Source organism: Trachemys scripta, chromosome 4 (genome assembly GCF_013100865.1).
Source record: "Trachemys scripta elegans isolate TJP31775 chromosome 4, CAS_Tse_1.0, whole genome shotgun sequence".
Lineage (NCBI taxonomy): Eukaryota > Metazoa > Chordata > Testudines > Emydidae > Trachemys > Trachemys scripta.
In genome coordinates, this window is record NC_048301.1 from 43,404,076 (window position 1) to 43,425,189 (window position 21,114).

The 21,114-nt window shown below is 39.4% G+C and overlaps 1 protein-coding gene across 6 annotated transcripts in view; it reads right to left on the reverse strand.

Moving 5' to 3' along the window:
• MIA2 (MIA SH3 domain ER export factor 2) overlaps positions 1 to 21,114 on the reverse strand; it is a 60,000-nt gene that overhangs the window by 21,268 nt on the left and 17,618 nt on the right. For 4 of the 6 annotated variants that reach the window (XM_034768567.1, XM_034768568.1, XM_034768564.1 and 1 more), the window contains 8 exons: positions 15,981 to 16,112; positions 8,920 to 8,941; positions 8,707 to 8,795; positions 8,149 to 8,220; positions 7,259 to 7,369; positions 5,852 to 5,923; positions 5,415 to 5,519; positions 471 to 593 (listed from right to left, as the gene is read on the reverse strand). In XM_034768567.1, the coding sequence (XP_034624458.1) occupies positions 471 to 593; positions 5,415 to 5,519; positions 5,852 to 5,923; positions 7,259 to 7,369; positions 8,149 to 8,220; positions 8,707 to 8,795; positions 8,920 to 8,941; positions 15,981 to 16,112 (726 nt within the window). Of the gene's footprint in view, positions 1 to 470; positions 594 to 5,414; positions 5,520 to 5,851; positions 5,924 to 7,258; positions 7,370 to 8,148; positions 8,221 to 8,706; positions 8,796 to 8,919; positions 8,942 to 15,980; positions 16,113 to 17,540; positions 17,809 to 20,011; positions 20,163 to 21,114 lie in introns of those variants that run through there. The other 2 variants (XM_034768570.1, XM_034768569.1) reach the window with 2 other exon arrangements.

Here is a 21,114-nt window from a genome sequence, read left to right on the forward strand (position 1 = left end):
CTTTATTACTTTCTCATTAATGTATTAAATTAGCCTGCTAGCTATCTAGGATTCTACATGTTCCACTACTTACCCATTAAAACACAGGCAAGAAGCAGGACAACAGGGGGGCACCACTAAAGGCTCTTAATGATGCTCATTGGGATATCCGAAGAGTTCTGTATTTTTTATACATATAAAGTGTCTGCAAAGTGAAGAATCTTTTAGACTGCAAGTATTCCTATTTATTTCAAATTTTAGATTCTAGGAGTCTGTAGCCTTTGGACAGTGGACTCAATGAATTCAAACCTCAACCTAAGCAGCTTTGTTTTCTGCCCCCGGGGGGGGAAAAAATAGAGAAAGAGGAGGAGAATAAGAAAAACTAAAAATAAGTTAATGCAAGAAGCAAACTGAGACAGCTTAACATCTTCTCATCCTAATATTTAGCATCTCCTATAAACACAAAGTCAATGTTAAATACAGCAGTTTACCTTGACTTGACTTTCCTTGTTTTTCAGAGCTTCTTCCATATCTGCTTTAGATGATTCAAACATTTTTGTTTGTTCATTTAGTTCACTAAATCGTTCACCCCATCCTTCAGCTTCTTGTAAAAGCTAAAAAAAAAAAGTGTACCAGATCAATAAGACAATCTATCACAAGTTGCAAATCAAGAGTAATCACCCAGTGTTTTTCACATTTCAACAATAATTAGCCATATGTACATTGTACTCATAGGCAGCATATCTGGCGTGAGTGTCTTGAAACCCCACCACCACATGTCCATGAGAACTAAACAAAAGTGTAATGTTGAAGAGCTTAACAGTGAAACATTTTATATTATTGTACTGTTCTCTAACTAATTACACTAGACAGCTAGTGCAGCTGTCTAATTAGTTACTAGGATATCTAAAAACAAGTTTAGCTGAATACTTCAATCAATATTTTAGATAAAACATACAGAATGTAAAGAAGCCAATCAAAATAAAATATTGAATTTTTGGCTAATAATCACCCAGATTCCTGGGAAAAGGTTGAAGAGAAAAGACATTAATTTCCCACACTCTCTCCTTAAGCTACAGCACTTGTTCCCTTTTCAGCCTAAGGGAACTGTGAGAGGGAAGTATCAGAGGGGTAGCCGTGTTAGTCTGAATCTGTAAAAAGCAACAGAGGGTCCTGTGGCACCTTTGAGACTAACAGAAGTACTGGGAGCATAAGCTTTCGTGGGTAAGAACCTCACTTCTTCAGATGCAAGTCTTGCATCTGAAGAAGTGAGGTTCTTACCCACGAAAGCTTATGCTCCCAGTACTTCTGTTAGTCTCAAAGGTGCCACAGGACCCTCTGTTGCTTTTTACAGATTCAGACTAACACGGCTACCCCTCTGATACTTCCCTCTCACAGTTCCCTTAGGCTGAAAAGGGAACAAGTGCTGTAGCTTAAGGAGAGAGTGTGGGAAATTAATGTCTTTTCTCTTCAACCTATTCCCAGGAATCTGGGTGATTATTAGCCAAAAATTCAATATTTTATTTTGATTGGCTTCTTTACATTNCTTCAGATGCAAGACTTGCATCTGAAGAAGTGAGGTTCTTACCCACGAAAGCTTATGCTCCCAGTACTTCTGTTAGTCTCAAAGGTGCCACAGGACCCTCTGTTTTGTGAGAGGGAAGTGTACCATTAATGTTTTTATTTAGATCTTGGAAGTTCTCTAGTGAATAAAATAAATGGGGTAGCTATTTAATTCACCACGTAACCCACAGATTTTTTCCTAACAATTATTTTTTCCACTTAATACCATATGGTGAAAATATATTTTAAGGGACATGTTGCTGCTAATCAAAGTCATGAGACTCTATGTAAGCAGACACTGAATGCTAAAAATACTGTAGCTAGCCTTTTGTTAATTAGAAGGGCAGCCAGGTTGTGAAGGTTTTGGGACTACATTAACAATTTTACAGGAATATTTCATTTTCAGAAGTGTCCTACAAAAAACAAGGAATAGACTTTGCAATCCTAGTTTGTTAAAATAAATGTAATGTCAGCTAATTGAACCACACCTGCATATATTATAAGAACTGAAGCAAATTTGTTCTTTAAGAACAGCATATTCAATATAAAAACCTCAAACTATTTCTCAGAATTTTTCAAAAGATTCATTTGCCTATTGTTCATCCTCAGCTGGAATCTTTAAACATACCAGGTTTACAGAGTGGAGTGACTAATCCATTTTAATCAGACAAAAGAACATTTGATTCTATGTAGCTGGCAGTTAAATGGGGAACCCTCATGCAAGAATACAAGCAAGTCTAAATTTCAGCTTGCCAAAGATAAGCAATTCAAAAGACATAATAAAACAGAGGTGGTGTGTAAACTTGGAAGGATTCGATTTTTATCAGAATCAGTAAATGTCCATTTCACTATACACACAAAGCAAAGAAGATATTCCCATAGATAACAGAAATTTACAGAAAGCCAAAGAAAGAAAACTGTTGGTTGAGAACAGAGTTTGATTTAAGGTTATTTACTTTGTATATCTTGACACGTGATGTTGACAATTTATATTTTAACAGTTAAAGCTTTTAAACTTTAATCTTAACATCTGCTTTCATTAGATATTGTCTGATTCCCCCCATTTAAATTATCACACCTGTGGGAAAATAGAAAAAATAATGCTTAAAAATAACCATTGATATTGTCCATCAAAATTATTAAAAAAAAAATTAACTCTGCCATGCCCATTTATGTCATAAAATAAAGTGAATGATAAGTCACCTGACACAGCATGTGCCCTTTCAAGTAATAAGTCATATGCTAGTCATAAACTAGAACAGTGAAAAATGAAGAGAAAGTTTTCATTATTCCAACACAGCTGTTACTACTAAATCCCCTTCACTGATAAGCAACTAAACTTTAAAAATACATTCTATATAAGTCAAAAGAAACAGTGAACCAAAGCAGATTCTTGTACACCATAAGGATTACAGCAGACGGAAAGGACAAGGATTCTGCAGTGAGGTAAAGCAGTATGCTTTCCTAGCTTTCTAATTAGAAAAAAATAGTGTAATAAATGTTTATAAACGTTTGTCCTGTTCAAACTAAGATGTTTAATCCTGTCTTTGGCAGATCATTAATCTATTCAGAGAGTAGCAGATCTGTTATAGTTATGGAGATGATGTGCCAGAGGATTATGACCCATCTGTGTAAAAGGACCAAGGAAGAAAGTACACTGATTTCCATGATTAAAAAACACACTTCTGTTACCTTTTGAGTGAAAATGAAATTCCATCTTTTTTTTTTTTTAGACACACACACAGAACTAAAAGGGACGTGTATGTTATACCAAAGAAAACCAAATTATTTGCTTACAATGTTTTCATTAGGGAAAAAAAAAAAAACAAGCAAGGCAGACAATTTTAATTTCCTTTTCTGATTGGTCTATTAGTAAGGTCTTTTTTCCCCCCCAACAGGGAGAATACCAAATATGATACAAGAGTGAAAGAAGTTGAGGCATGCACTATTCATTAAAAATTTCAACACAAATCTCTAAGTACACTAGATGTCCTGGTGTTCAGTGTGTCATTCAAGTTTATTTTACCTAGAAGGAATTCCAAAACGATTACTGTAAAGGAGTCAATTATGACCTTATGAAAACTGCTGAAAACAGATTTTGATGTGTGTAAAATGATTAAATATAAAGTTACATGATTTTCAGCATTTAGTATTGTCTTGCTTAAAGGTCCCTTTTTACAGAGGAGAAGCAGCAAAAGAACATCCTCATTCAAAGTCCTCTTGGGTTCAAAAAATTGAAACAGCAACAAGGTATTCATGTCACAAAGATAAGAGACACTGCTCTGTTCACTTTTTTAATTAGGCACTGCTTCTCTGACCTTAGTACATTATTTCAAGTATTGTAAAGGGTGCAATTAGGAATAAAGACCAAAGGAATGGACTTATTCTCATATACTTTATTTGCTTTAACTTTCTTCCAATGGTTTCCTCTTCTCCTTATAACCAAGTTACCTGATCCACTATCCTCTCTACAATTATTACTTTCAATCAACTACTACTCTGTTCACTCTTGCATACGACGTTTGTCTGTTTTGCCAACAACTTAACATATCAAAAAATGAATCTCATCTTCTACCACCACCACAGTTCCACTCTCACTGTTGATAACAGAGCTTTATGAGACCAGAATTTCCCTCCCCTGGAAAATTTCACATTTCCAAAAATACTGTTCTGAATTAAAAGAGAAAATCTGATATGAAAAGTTTTCTGTGGAACAATTTTCAAACGAACCAAAATGGAATTTTTTAAAATGGTCCCGGCAATCCGAGGATCCCAGCTCTGCAGAAGCCCACCTGGCATGTTGTGGTGAAGCCAGGAAGTCCTGGAAGCCCAGGTTCCCCAGCAGCTAACCAGGCTGGCTGCCAAGAAGCCCTGGCTCTCAAGCTCCCCACCAGGCAAGCTGCCAAGGAGTTGGGCAGCTGAGCAGGAAACCAGGTAAGTTTCTGGCAAACTGGTTTCTGTCAAAGTCTACATATTTCAGCAGAGCATTTCAGTTTTGACTAATTGGCATTTTCAGATAGAAAAATGTTTTGTTGGAACATTTCTGACCAGCTCTAGTTGATCATTCCAACATCCTACCCAGGCCTGCAACTTCTGAACTCTATTCTCTTTTTTTTCCCCCCCACCATAAAGCTGATGAACCATTCCTCTTCTGGTTTACAGCAACTAAAACTCCTTGTTCACTGCCTGGTTTATCTCTTGCCTAACTACTCCAGCGCCCTCCTATCTGGCCTTCCCACTTCTTACACTGCTCTCCTCCATTCTGTCCCAAATGCTACTACAGTAACAGTATTTTCCTCACCTGCCACTCTGCTAAGTTATTCTCCTATTTAAACCCTGTCTTTGTCTCTGCCATCTGTATCAAGTTCAAGCTTCTGGTGGCCACTTCTGTGGAGTACCTCAACTATGTACTTGCCTAAATCTTTATTCTCATTTCTTCCAAAACCTCTTTTTTCTCAGCAAAAACTTTTCCCATCTCCTTTGTATTCTTCTCTCAATATCAGTGTGTTGCTTTTTTTCATGCTGCCCTTTATGGGTGGAACAAGTATTTCACACATTACTTATTAAGTTTTCTTCTCTCACTCATACACATTCCATATAGCCTTTTGGGAGAGAGATCAATCCAAGGAAATTATTTAAAATAAGTTATTCCAACATAACAAGACATTCTAAAAATATATATAAGAACATAGTATTCCTGGAAGGGGGGGGGGGGGGGCGTGGGAGAAGAGAGAGCACGCACACACACAATCTCCTGGATCATTTCGTTATGTTCAATTTGATGATGGACTCCTCAGAGCAGGGATCGTATCTTTAGTTATGTGGAAAGTGCCATGCATACCTACAATACTACATAACTAGGAAGAACTTACCTGTTTCTCGCTTTCCTGAAGATGACAATTTTCCTGTACTGCATCTTGGACAGAGGTCTCAAGTCTCTCTTTATTAATGTGAAATACTTTTAATGTGGTCTTGGCCTAAATGAAATAGAAGAAAGCAAACTGCTTCAACAGTATATTTGAAGATCCAAAAGCTTGTTGCCGTTTACAATAAATTTCTTGGCAATGTGTGTTTTATAATTGTGTACTAACAAAATAAAGTGTAATTGTGCTTTTCAATTAATGGTAACTGCCACACTCTTTTGTAAAATGAATCAGCTACCACATACCAAAAAGTAGGACTGAGCCCTAGAAGACGAGTATTGATACTCATGTCAAGTCATTCCTCGGAGTATTTATTTGTGATGAAACAATTTATTTTAGTAATTGATTTTCCTAATTTGAACAAAAACCTCAGATATTGGACTTACTTCTGCCACTTGTGACTGGATAGATTTTGCTTCATTTTCTAAAGATTCCATTCTTCTCTGTATTTCCGCCATCTGCAAAGCCATAATATTTATTTTCATACAAGTTCTTCCAGAAGTTTGGTTGAAACTTTTTAGCAAAACTAATTTTATGAGATAAATGTTCAGTAAATGCTACTAAAATGTATTCCTGTAAAAATCTCTCTTTTTAATTTTAAGGATTGTCTTTTGCAGGCCTGACAATACCAGTTTTCTTTTCAAAGATTTTCCTTAAGGAAGATTTTTTGACTGTATGATAGTGACATATGATTACATACTAATACCTTCTTTTTACCTTTCTTGTAACATACTGTTTCTTTTTACAATGCTTATAATATGTATATTACATCCACTGTCTGAGATATTGGAGAATCATTAATTAATCCATTTTCCTAAAAGTATTTTAGGAAAGGATTTTCCATATGCGGGATATTTAAAATGTCTGCTGAGTGGGCCTCCAACTATTATTCTTTTACAGCTTTTTAAAAAGTGTAAGTGTTCACTGAATTTAGCACTCTTACAAATCCCTTTGTCAATTAGTTCATAAAGTAACATCACTGGCATCACAGGCAAGGAAGAGACCATAATTCATAAGGGCTCTATGGTTGCTTTTATACAGCCCGATAAACAGCAGTTCTGGGGGCTTCCCTAATTATATAGCTAGAGAAGTTATTCTGAGAAGAAGTACTTCTCCCTTGATAGGAACCACAAAATGCTGGTTTCAGCATTATCTACCCAGACAAGACTGCCCCCCACTTCCTGAATATCCCCAAGATGGAAGCAAGTTACATTGGCTGACAATAAGCATCATCAATGGTAAACAGCACAACATTGTAGAGGAAGGTGGAGAATGGGGAAAAACAAGATTACTTGTTTATAAATGAGCCAAAAAAAAAAAAAAAAAAAAAAACACCAGCATTTTTGGAGGTTCTACAAAAATGATTCCCCACAGTCAGCACAGAACGTTTTGTTTTCTAAATAAAAAGAAAGTTAAAATTCAGAGAACTTTCTCCACATCATACATTCTAAAGTTTATTTGGAAGCATTAAATAAACTGCAAAGAAAGTAAAATAATAATATCACTTAATTGTTAAACAAGTCTTTTCTTACCCTTGCTATCTAGGACATTCAATGTACAGCTGTATCTTTAGCCCCTAAATATTTGCATGTTAGTTCCTGAACCTTAACTACCTGGGATTATCCCTTGAATGATTTTTAAAACAAATTAAAAAAAGGAATAAAAACAAACAAAAAACTGCTTTTCAGGAAATGTCTTCTCAGAGAAATAACTGATTATACACAAACATAACATGTTCAGATTTTTAAAACCAAGTTATCTGAATATGATGAAGTGTTTTTTCTGAACCTTACCAAGTCATCCTGTTCTGATCGCTTAGACTTCTCTTCTTCCAGCTCTTTTTCTAAATTCTCTATTTCATCCTTGAGTGCAGTGTTTGACCTGTTCAGTTTTTCACAGGTTGCCTAAAACAAGTAATTTTGATAGTTAACCTATAGAAATTTTACAGTTCTAAAGTAATTAAATACAGGTGTGTATAGTGTATTTTTATGGAACACTTTAATAATCTACAGAGGGGCAACAGGGCCTCAGAAGTTAGATCTCAATGCAGCCTTGTTTAAAGTAGGGATTAAATCACTTACGTATGAATAGTCTTATTCCCAGCCTTACAGCATTTACTCCAAGTACAGAATGAATTTAAGTAAATTTATCAATTTATTAGTTATATACACATTTTAATAGCCCCATGAGAAGTATGGGGAGACCAGGCTTTTATGGAATCCTCTATCAAATAAGTTCGATTTTTGAGATCTACAAATTGATTCATTTCTAGATTATAGCAACATGCAAGATGCATGCTATTTTAAGTTATTAGTGTGCATTTCTGAATCAGAACTATTAGTCAATTTTGAAAATTTATGCTGCAATATTTATCATACAATGTATTTTTTTTCAAAACATTGTGGTACACATTTGATTCTGCATCAGTCATTTGAGGGGTTTGCATAACTATTTTACAGGATGTGACCTATGGGAAGCAGGCAGAGAAAGCTATCTGCATAATTATTTGCTCCAAAATTAAATTGCCTGCATAACTGATCCACTCCATAATTAATTCACTGGCTCATTTGATGCTGGTTTGAGAAACCCTGGATCAGCAAAACAATTCCACAGATTTAAAAAACACACCACCACTTTGACACCTTCAGTTTTTCCTGAAACACCACTTTTAGTCTGTTTTTACCTCAATATGTGATGTATTTGATGACTCTTTCAGAAGACTGGCATCCTTTAGAGATGATTCTAAGTCTTCATACTGAAAGGGATACTTGATATCAAAATGTATGCAAGATCAAAAATTGTTTTAAAAAATTAAATTTATGATTAAGTTTAAAACACTAAGGGATGGATTTTTTAAAAGTATTTAGGCACACTAGACGTTAATTCCCAATGGGCGTTAGTGGGATTTTCAGAAGGGTCTACGTGCATCTTCAGGTGCCTAAGTATCTTTAAAAATCTAGCCCTAGGAAGGTTAGCACGTAGTGCATAAAAGCAAAACATCTAGGAGTATATTTCCAATGCATCATACTGTATTATAATTTAAGAGCAGAATGCATTAAAATCTGTATCACATTTAAAAGAATTTCAACTAAGGGGGAAAAAACCCAAGAATTTCAAGATCATAAATATAAGCTTTTAATATTTACGTTTAAATAAAGCTTCTGTTGCTCAAAACAACAACGGCTCAGTATGCTAAAAACATACATTGGACGAGGAGAAGGAGAATAAAAATAAGAGTTACCTCTTTCTTGTGGAGACTAAGTTTTTCAAGAACTTCGCATTTCTCTTTAATTAGTTCAGCAACTTTACTGGCAAGCTGTTTTTCCCTTCCTACGAAGAACAGTAGCTTCATTTTGTAACATTCAAGTTATTAAAAACTATCATAACAATAATTAAAAACTAACTGTGTAGCTAGAAACATACTCCACAGAAACAATAAGGAAAGTTAACTTACCTATATAAAGTCTGCTTCTAACCTAAAACAAAAAGAACAAGCACTGAAATTTGTCTATTACGTTACACAGCTTGCAAGGATAACACTATTCAGTTTTTAGCCTCATTTTCTCTGCGTTCTTTACTTAACATTACAATGTTTACTTAATCTACAGTAACTGTGGTTCTCTGTGATGTTGTAGTCAGCGTGGATCCCACCATAGGTGTGCATCCATCTCACATATATGAAACTGAAGGTGTTTGAATAGCAGTGTCTGTTGGGGCTGCGCACAAGTTCTGTGCCTCCTCACACTCCCATACGAGTCCATAAAGGGTGGGGCCGCCACAACTCCCCCTCCCCCCCCCGCCAATTCCCTTGCCATTTAAAGCAGTGATAGCTGAGGAATCTGAAAAGCAGGTGTGAAAGGTGGGTTGTGGGATCCACGCTACATTCATCTTGAAGAACAAGAGTTACTACAGGGTAGGTAATGTTCTCTCCTTTTTGAGTATTCATCAGTGTGGATCCCACTGTAGGTGATTCACGAGCAATATTATCCCTAGCTAACAGAGGTGAGGCATTTCAGTTGCATCAGTCAAACAGTGATTGAAGTACTGCTCCTGAACTTGGTATCTGACCCAGCTGGCATGCCTACTGCATGTTTAACAAAAGTCAGCGGGTTGCTCCATATTGCAGATCTCAGAGACTGACAGGCAGAAGATGCTGCCAGTTCCCTGGTTGAGTATGCCTTGACATTCGGAGGGAGAGCATGTAGCTTTTTCTCCAGGTGTTGAGGGAGGTTTCAGAAAAAAGAATGGCAAGGTAACTGATTCTTCAGGTGGAATTGCGAAACTGCCTAAGGAATGAACAGGGGTGTGCCAGTACCACCTTGTCTATATGGACGGATATGCAAAGTGTAGAGTTGCCACCTGTCCAGATTTTCCCAGGATCATTGCCTTTCCCCCCCTACCCCTTCTCAGGTAGCTGACCTGGGAAATCTGGAAGAGTGCTCGAGTATACACTACCAACTGTCCAGTTTTATGGGCCAAGGATCATCTCAGATGTCCTGTATTTTTGTACCTCAGAGGTGGCAACCCTAGTAAGATGGTCTGGCCATGAGGGCTTGGAGCTCAGTGACTCCCCACGCTGAGGTGATGGCAACCAGAAAGACAGTTTTGATGGTAAATAAATGTACTGAGCAATCTGACAGTGGTTCTAAAGGAGTCAACCTGTGGAACTCATTGCCAGGGGATGCAGTGAAGGCCAACAGTATAACTGGGTTTAAAAAAAAATTAGCTAAGTTCATAGAGGATAGTTCATCATTAGCTAAGATGGTCAGGGATAAAATCCCATGCTTTATGTATCCCTAAACCTTTGACTGCCAGAAGCTGGGACTGGATGACAGAGGATGGATCACTCAATAATTGCGCTGTTCTGTTCATTCCCTCTGAAGCATCTGGCACTGGTCACTGTTTGAAGTCAGGATACTGGGCTACATGGACCATAAGAATGGCCATATAGGATCACACCTATGTTCTTATGAGTCTCCAGGAATTTCAGGAGGACAATGTTGAGGGCCTACGTGGGAGTCAGTCTAACCAGAGAGTAAATATGAAGGAGGCCCTTGAGGAAATTTTGATATTGTCAAATGTGAGATCCAGAATGACTGTACCAGAGCGTGACACACCAATATTGCTGCAAGATGGACTTGAGAGAGAGAGATAAATGCTAGTCTAGCATGTTTCAGGTGCAACAGATAGAGGCCTTGACACTGAAGCTCCCTGACTACTGGGTCTAGATCAAGTTGGGCTATCTGTATGAAAAATCTTTGCCATTTTGAGGAGCAAGTATTCCTAACGGAAGGTTTCCCACTTTGTAGGAGGACTTCCCGAATCTATAGGCAGCAGTTTCTGCCAGCAGTGCTCAGCCATCCAACGAACGCATCAAGTGCGATGACTGCAGATCTGAGTTGAGTATCTGACCCTGGTTCTGAGATGATATGTCTGGACAGGTTACGAGATGTACGAGTCTGTGCTTGTGGAATGACACTGAGTTCTGCCCAGAATCCACAACTCCGTGTTTGGAGCGCCCTCTTTCAGTCCTTGGACTTGAGTACTGGAGGTGCTGAGACCAGTGCTGGGTCTTTTCTTGGTGCATCGCTTGTGGCTAGATTGGGCAATGTACTGGGAGATCTGTACAGGTGGGTCTAGCTGCCAATGCTCAGTTCAGATGGGTCAATACAGATCACAGTGGTCATATGTTGAAATATCAAGAGTTCTGAAGGTTTGTAGAAGATTTTTAGAAGATTCAGCGAAACCTAGTGGGTTAGACAGTCACAGATTAGAAGGAACGCAGAGTGACTGCAATCCTCTCTCTTAATGCCCTTGTACAGGAGCACAAGATGCATGCACAGTGTAAACACACACTATTGTTAAAAAAAAAAAGGGGGGGGGGAGCGACTTGAATGGAAGAGGTTCATTGACACCTACAGTGGGACTATACTGTCACATACTCTAAGAAGAAATATCCTTATGTTGATAATCTATTAGCCAGGTAGGACAGCTAGGATCAAGGATAGATGAGAGACCCTAGGCCAGTGATACTCAATTAGAGTGGGCCAATTTCAGAATTTTATTACAAGAGGCGGGCCATTTGCGCAGAAGGCTGATAAAATAAAAAAAAAAAATAAAAAAAAAAATGAACACTTCAGCTGCCAATAAAGACTTTGATTGCAACGTAAGTATTAGTGTTTCTATCTTTTAACAACAATTATAAATCAGCACAATTACCTGTGTTTGTTACAATCTTTAGCAAGCTTTGTGAAGAGTGACAGAGTCCTGTGGCACCTTATAGACTAACAGACGTATTGGAGCATAAGCTTTCATGGGTGAATACGAACTGGGTATTCACCCACGAAAGCTTATGCTCCAATACATCTGTTAGTCTATAAGGTGCCACAGGACTCTCTGTTGCTTTTTACAGATCCAGACTAACACAGCTACCCCTCCGTGATGTGTCAAGAGTGTTTTGTAGGAGGTCAGGGCAAGGAGTATGCACTGGTGAAGAAGCTCATCTGTCAGGTGATTGCGGTATTGGCCTTTTATAACGTTCACGATAGAAAACCCAGATTTGCAGAGGTACACTGATCCGAACACTGTTAAAAGATAGATGGATAGATTCTGACTATTCTGAAACGGGTCAGCATATTGAGTCCACAAATCACAAAGTCCCACTTCTCTGACTTTTGCCTTCGAGACATCTGAGCTCTGGAGCCTTACAATTTCTAATTGAAAGGCAGTTTCATTAATTGAATCAAAAATGTTCTTTGCTTCAGAAGGGCAAAGTCCATTGGCAGAGACAATAAACGGATCACAAACAAAAGCAAATCCTTTGGAATTTTAAAATTCTCAAATTGCATTTTAAAATTTTTGATCAGACTGCTTAGAAATTCTTGCATCATTTTCATTGAAGTTTCATCTGTAGCAACAACACACAATGTGGGGAACTGCAACATCTTTCCTGTCAAAGATTTCAAGACTCCTCTGAAAGGCACACACTTTTTCAAACATATCCCTGGAAGGAATTCAAGTGACCAGTAATATCACACAGAAAAGCTACCTGTGACATAGAGGGGACATCATTCATAAATTCCAGGAACTCACAAGCCTTACTGGTCTTGTGGTTTGAAAGAAATTCTATTATTTCTTTTTGAAGCACACAAAACCTCTCTAATATACACCCCTACTTAACCAGCAAACGTCACCGTGCTGCAACAGGACTGTATTCATCTGAAATGTCTTGTAAAAGAGCTTTTAAAAAAATGTTGCAAGCTAGAAGTTGAGCGTATGTAGTTCACCAATCTCATCACAATACTCTTTCCCCCCCCCCCCCCCCAAGTCTCCAGATACCTTACTGCACAGGACAGACTGGTGAATGATGCAGTGAAGTGTATTTAATGAAAGATGTACCACTGCCAACTGTGAAGCAAAGCCTTTCTCTTTCCCTGACATGGAACGACTTCAGTCCGTAACAAGCAAATTTACTTTCTGCAGATCTAAGCCATTTTTTTTTCCTTCTTCAAAAAAGCCTTTTACCTTTTCAAAAGTGATCTCTCCTGTGGTGTATGTTTCTAATGGTACTAAGCACAAAAATTCTTCCTTAGATTTCATGATGGTGAAATTTTTAAACAGACAGCAATAGCTGGGCAGTATCACTTAAATCACTTGATTTGTTCACTGCAAGAGTTATGTATTTGGTGTTTTTTAAACCAGAAAGCAGAGCTGACAAACAATCCTTGTAGATTACCTCTAAACTTCGCACTGACATGGAATCAGACAGGATAACTGGTTTCACACGGTTCACAATGTCATCTTTTTTTATCTCTTGGAAAAAGGTCCTCCAGTATTTCCAACGTGCACTTCTTCACAAACTCAGCATCCAGGAAAGGCTTCTTCTTTTTAGCTAGTACCAACATTATTCTAAGAGAAGCAGCTGTTGCTTTTTCCTGTACAGTCACTGATGTGTTTAAATGAGGTGGCATAAAAAAAAAAAAAAAAAGAAAAAGAAAATCCGCTGTCCAGTTTGGGTTAAAAGCTCAGGTTTTGCTGTTGACTTTGCAATACCATACCATGCCACCCTTACTTCTGCACTGCTGCTGGCAGTGGCGCTTCCCTTAGAGCTGGGTTACTAAGAAAGTCATAGGCAAATGACAGGCAGCACATCACAGTTTGTGAATTTAATTATAAACATTTTTTAAGGTGAGCTAGCAGGCCACACAGGAAACCTTGGTGGGCCACATTTGGCCCGCATGCCACCTATTGAGTATCACTGCTTTAGGTCAGTGAAGATTACTGACATTGGACATGTGCGCTTTGGAAACACAAGAAATCAAACAATCCATTATTACATCACAACACCCTGCACAGGAAGTTTCTAAGGCAGCCAGGGAGATAATTGTGTCAATCACTGAAACAGGACAGGATGCTGAATGGACTAATATGTCCAAAATTAAAAATGTTGTAATTTTGCACACCTACAGGAGCTTTCTCAGACATAATTTCTGCTTCACTGATCCAAAACAAAAAGACCTACATGTAACACACAAACATCAAATGATGATATTTCATTTTAGGATCAAAGGGATATTAGAATTATTTTCAAACAAAAAAAAAAGATCCTGCAGCTCAAATGATGGAAGTTATTAACACTTTGTACCACATCTTGAAACACAGGAATCACTACATTTACCACTGAAATGCAGCTACTTCTTATGCACAGTACTGCAGCTACTTAAAAATCAAACAGACACTACACAGTAGTTTAGGTCAGCAAGTTAAGAAAATTTAATCCATTTTGAACTGTAGGGATAATTTAGGATGTTATTACTCTCATCGGAATTTGACCAGCACAAAGCTTGCACAAGTGTCATTAGATTTTCAATAAGTTTGTGTGGCCAAGAATCTCCATATTATGTTCCTCTAAAAGAACAGTGCTCCCCAGCAACATATTGAGACATTGGTTCAGTACTGCAACATACTAAATCACCAATATCACTTCCTGAAGCATCCTGAACTTTTCTAGGCAGTCTCCCATCCAAGTTGGGCCTGCTCCTACTTATCCTGCAAGATATGACAAGATATCACAATCCTAGCTGGTATAGCTATAACCAAATATAGTGAAGTACCAAGACATATGGGAGTAAAAATACCCACAAAATGCTTAAGGAATAAATGGGAAACTAAAACATGCAGATGTTATTTTGGAAGCTGGCTTTGAAAATTTGTCCCATAAAATGAGAAAGTAAAAAGGGGAAATGTTATCACTGTTTAATTTAATTTGCTTTTATAAGGTGAATATGCATTTCACATTAAAAGCAACATTCTTTCAGCAAACAGCCAACCACTGAGGACCTTGACAAGAAAGCTACTATCCAATTTTCCTCCAGTTTCAAAGAGAATATCATCAACTGTAGAGTTTTAAGTCAACTGGTCATATTGTGAAACTGGCAAACCAGGTCAGATCAGGGCCATAGGTCAATTCACTTGTATGTTAGTGTAGATCAAAGCAATTATTAATGTGTAAATGTGTATTCCCATATTTAAACTTCATGAAAATTAATGGGTCATTATTTATTGTTCTTGCTTATCTATTCCTGTTATAATGTAACAGCAAACATTTACATGTATGTATAACCCCGTAACTAAATTACACATCAAAGAAATCTTATGAAATGCTAATGAAGGACTTAAGGACTTTAATAGAATATGCTAATTTCAAAGCAAGTCAAGGACTCCAAGTGCATTCCTCACTATCTGTCATCAAAGAAAGAAAGGGGGGGGAGGAAACCACCATGGGTCCAGACACTGTCAGCTATCTAGTAAAGGAGATATAAAAGATGGATTCAAGGAAAGAGCCTTCATCTCTGGAATGTTTGGATTCTAACAGGGCAGAATAACTGAACAAGAAGATGGAGAATCCCAGAGTTATTCTGGGTACCTTGAAGGACTTTGGGGAAATTGGCAGTTTATTACATCACTGACACCATTTGGAGTGACAAACTGATTTACTCATTATATTTTATCTGCTTTAACCTCTCAATAACTCTCATGCTTTTTTCTTAGCTAATAAACCAATAATTAGTTTACTACAGAATTGGCTGCCAGCGTTTTCTTTGGTTTAAGGTCTGGAGTACCAATTGATTTGGGGTGAGTGACTGGCCTCTTGGGACTGGGAGAAACTTGATGTGGGGGGATTTTAGGTTTAAATAATCTTTTATCACAAGTTCAGTTTGTCTGGGTGTAAGACAGACTGGAGAGTCTAGGGGACTGTCTGTACTAGATGGTTAGACAGGTAGAGTGATCCAAGAGTTCACATTTGTTGCTGGTTTAGTGAAATCTAATTATAGAACAGACCACCAGTTTGGGGTGTCTGCCCTGAGATAGGCACTCTCAGTTGTGAGCCACTCCAGACAGTGTGACACCTATTTCACATAAAAAATTCAAACTGATGAAATGACAATTTTAACCATTTTTTTTTTTTAAATGCAAACCATCTACATAACTCTGTACGTCATTTTGGATACTTACGGATTGGTAACTTCTACCCAGAAACAGTAAGACTGTAAAAACTCCAACAACTGCAGCACAAATCACTATTTCCCATGGGAAACCATAAAGATCAGGACCAGGTCTCATATCTTCAGGCAACGCTGCCACAACCTTCAATAAATAAATAAAGAAATAAATAAATAAAACATAAAAAAAAAAAAAAAAAAAAAATCAAGCAGCAAAGTCTGAGTGGTTAAAAAAAAGGGACAGATTACCTGTTATTTTTGACAAATGCAGATATTACTTATGGTTTATTGAGTCACCTGTGAGACTATAAGACTTCGTATATTTACTTTTTCAAAACCCTGAGAAGTAGCAAATGTTGTCAGAAGCCTTTTATTTGGTTTTTAATCTTTTGTTTATTTAGCAATCAGTGTATAATATAACTGAAGACACATATGGTGTGTTGAACCAGAACAGACACAGATTTTTAAGTTTTCCTTCTGAACTTGTTGTTTAGGGAAAGGGTCCTGCTTGAGATAGTTGATATGTAAAAAGTAAGTGTCAGCATTAAAATAAAACACATTTACAACATAGTTGGTGGACAATTTATAAGTGACAGCTAAAGAGATTGACTAAAACAGAGCATAAGTATGTTTTATAAAATAAAAGTAATGGTTAGTGTAGTTTACCACATAAAGGATCATGATTTGCATAATCTGTGGTCTACATTATTTGTAAATAGATATGTATACATTATTTTCTAAACAAAAAACAACCTGCTTAATGCAGCTCACCTTTCCATATACAACTATTAGTGTATAATATTTTATTCACTAAGCAGAAAAGTCTTAAGCTTTGAGACTTTCAAGCGAAGGTGCTTGGTCTGCACTTGGAAAGAGCATCATTAAGCCTCCTTTGATACTATTAAAAGGACAATATAAGCATCTTTTCCTTCCATATTTGAGACTGTATTTCCTAATTTCACAGACATTAAAAATGCTTTGAAATTAACAAGTCCTATGCCTCCTCTCAACCAAACCTCACTATATTTCCATTCCATTATTGTGCCCGTCTCATCTTGATTTTTCCTAAACATTGTCATGATCCCGGGTCCTGCAAGCTTGCCGAATTGGGCCTAACCCAGACACCTGACTTTTCTGGCAAAATGTAAGATATCAGATGACCAGTTTCCCAGCAGATTAGCTTCGTGTAACAAAGCGCAGGCTCTGGTGAGTGGGTCACTGAAGCGCAGAGTAACGTTGCTTATCGCAGTGAAGCCGCTTTCGTGTTACGAAAATCCTCCCACCCTCAGAGATCTCCAGCTAGTCACAAATCACCCCCACCCCAGTGTCTGTTGAGAGCGGAAACCCCAGGGCCGACCTGCCTGGGCGGCTTTTAGTGCAACCTGGGGAAGTTTCGCAATTGAAGGGTCCAGGAGAACCAGGCCGCAAAGCAGCACCGTCCCTGGATTCCCCGGGGTCCCAGCCCCACAAGACGGGCAGCCCCGGCTTTCCCCTGCCCCGGACACCCCCACCGGGGGCAGAGCCCCAGCCTCCCGGGCCGGGGAGCTCGCTGCTGCCGCCGCCCCGCACTCACGCTCCGCGCTCGCTCCAGGGCCAGCCCGCAGAAGCGCTGCGCTGTCTCTCGGAAGCCGGGCCACAGGCCCGCGGCTGCAGCCTCCGGAGCCTCCTGCCGGCTCTCCCCGGCAGCCATCTTACTGCGGCAGAAGGTAGCGGCGAGGGGGCAACCGGCGCTCACGGCCCATCACCGGCAACAGGAGCAACAACCCCAGCAGCGCCCACGCAGCTTCCTGCCGCCAGCCTGACAACCAAGCGGGCCGTACCACCGCCCCGGAGAGGGGAGCGGGGCGAGACCACGGCTGCCTCGGATGGGGGTGGGGCGGGGAGGCGACTGCCACTGGTGGGAACTCAGCAGGTGGGACTGCACCACTGTCCCAAAAACACAGGCGGAGCCAGGCAGCACCATTCCGGGGGGACAGCGGAGATGCATGGCTAGACCAGAAGAACGCACGGGACAGAAGGGGACAGTGGCACCCAGGGCCGGCTTTAGGCCAATTCCACCAATTCCCCTGAATCAGGCCCTGCCCCGCACCCAGTGGCAGGGCCGCCGGGGTGGGGGCAAGTGGCCGAGAATCCCTTCCCTGGCTAGAGGCTCCTTTTTAATTTTTACTCACCCGGCAGCGCTCCGGGTCTTTGGCGGCACTTTAGTGGCGGGTCCTTCACTCGCTCTGGGTCTTCGGCAGCACTTCGGCAGCAGGTCCTTCAGTGCCACCAAAGACCCGGAGCAAGTGAAGGACAAACCGCCAAAGACTACGAGTGCCACCCGGTGAGTACAAGCCCCACATGTTTTTTTACGTGTTTTTTTTTTTTTTCCAGTCATCGCTGCCGGGGCCCCGTCAAAACTGTTAGAATCGGGCCCCGCACTTCCTAAAGCCGGCTCTGGTGGCACCACTGGGTGACACAAGGGGGGTGGGCCGCAGAGGTTGCCGCTGAGCCCCGCGTGCGGGGTCCCGCATTCTCTGCATTAGCTGGCCGGCGCCCCGCACCCCCCGCCCATTGTGCGCACCGGGAGACAGGGCACGGCCACAAGGACACCCCGCACGTCGGGACCTGCAGACTCCAGGAGTTACCCCCCTCTGAACGTCAGATGAGAGGTGTCTCTTTATCCTCCATTTTAGGAACGCTGGGGGCAGGCTCCTGAGGAGATGCCAATGTGTGCCCCCGTTTGGGGCCGGGCAAGACACTGGCAGCCCTGGAGTAGCACAAGTCATGTTATCAGGATTGTTCTGGGCAGGTCCAGGGAAACACAAGCAACCTGTAACAAGTCTTCGCTCCAAGTCATGGGGGCCCACTGCAACCGTGCCTTGTGACTCACTAAGTCATTCACAAGATGCCCATGTCAGTTACTTGCAGTTTGTTCTATAACAAATTCCTTCCAGGGACTAAGGGGGTTAGATTTATATATTTATCAGGCTTTTGGGGGTCTTACCCTCTGTCCTTTTTTCTCCTCACTAATATCTTCAATAACCCCACATCCCAGTGGCCAACTTAGGAAGGCTACATGCAGTTCTCTTTAGAGCATATCAAACTAATATTTAGCCTCTTCTAAAATAAATCATTGGAGAGCACTGAAAGGCACTTCGCCCCCCCAGTGCTCCTAGCCTGAGAAGGTAGGAACTTGAGCTCCAGTCCTCTGTTTAGAGGCACAATGTGCTGTTAACTAGACTGCTAGCCTACCCTAAAATTTGGTCGTTTAAACATTTCACACACACAAATGTATTCCCTCACAAGCAAAACAAGGTCTAGGCCCTGCTTTATCCAAGCTGTTGTTACCCATCTTGCCTGCTGAACTTCAGGAAATGAACCCTTGTGTCAGCCAATGAGAGTTTGGGGAGAATATTCTCTCCCAATGCCTACTGCAACTATATATACAGGAAGCAGAAAAGAAAGGGAAAAAAATCGGGGGGGGGGGGAGGAGAACAATTAAACTAAGCAAATAGGGTGTGAGGATTAAGAACAAAAGTAAAGGAGAAATGGAGGGACCCAATTTGAACACCCCATTCTGAAAATATTTCCTTTCCAGCAGAGTTACTGCACATCTTCAAACACTTATCATACCCTAATGGAGCTAAACTCTACCAAATGCTGACTCTAGACTGTTAAAATCTCAAGCTAGTGCGAAGAGCTCTTCATGGACAGATTCTACACTTAACTCCAGAGATTGTTGGAAACTGCTATTTCAGGTGGAAATGTTTCAATACAGTTGGCTTGGTATTTATAACTTACTGTGTAAACAGAATCCTTTCCTCACAAACTAATGTAGCCCACTCACCTTTCAAACGTTTAAAGAGATACAATTCAGAATAAAAACAAGATAGAAGGTAATTAAAGAAATAAAGGAGAGATCATCCCACAACAGTACAAGTTTAGAAGTATTCCCATCGCAATCTCACAATCATTCCATTTTGACATGTACCGTGTAGTACTCAGTGGATACAGAACCAATCTCTTCTTAGCTAGACTTTAACTACTTATACAGAAACTAACCCCTTCCTTTGTTTTGGATGTTTCCATTTGTGAATCAAATATTGTAATCACATAACAAACATTTCTATAAAAACTATGAGCATAAAAGTATCCCTAGTTTCTTAAGGAAAGTTCCTGATCCAGTCAGAGAGACATCCTGCACTGGTATGTTTCCAAATGGACAGAGATCCTGTTTCGACATTTCTGCAGTCAAGGGAGGGGGGACCAGAGGTGGATTAACGACTAACAACAAAGTTTCTCATTTCATGGCACATCATGTTTCCTTTCTTTTGTAAATATAAATTAATTGACACTATGTGTTTTTAAAATTCCAATACAAAGAAATGTTATATTAGGAAGTCTAATATATACATTACTTATTTTTTTATAAAAGGTAAAGTACACCTTTTTAAAAAAATGACCATATTGTGGGCCTGTAATACCACGTGTAGGTATTACACACTGAAACACAGAGGCTGCAGAAAACATTGATAAGCCATATCCTAGCTACATGGCATTGTACTTTTATTTATTTCATTATTTCTGTAACTTGATTTCTATAGTCCACTGGAATTTTTTTCAATATAATTATGTTTGTAAATCCCAGCTTTTATAAAGGTTGACTCAGTCATCCTTTGTATGCAGCATCATATGCAATTTGCAACTTTTACTGTGAAAATCTAAGAGGAAGGAAAAATGCAATACAAGGTAGCTGTTGGTACCTAATGATATACATGGGAATTTTAAAGTAGCCATTTTATTTGTACTGAACAATAAAAAACTGAATTTTAACATAGCCTGTAAAGCTTGAATACTCTATATATCCCAATTAGCCATTAAAGTCTTAATTTTAAAGAAAACAAATTATTCATGTTTCTCTCTGAAGGTTCATGTATTTGCCAGAACATACGGGGATAAATTATAAACATGTAATAATTAATCCCAGTGTGTCTCAAACGTTAAGATCTTGATTATACCACATCTGAACCTCAAAAGTTCTTGGCATATAACCTCTTCAGATATGCTTCTTGTATTTGTGCCTCAAGAATTCCAATGTCTCTGCCTTCCTCAACATCCCTCTGCCACCAAGGTTTCTTAGAAATTTACATCCATGATGTCCTCCT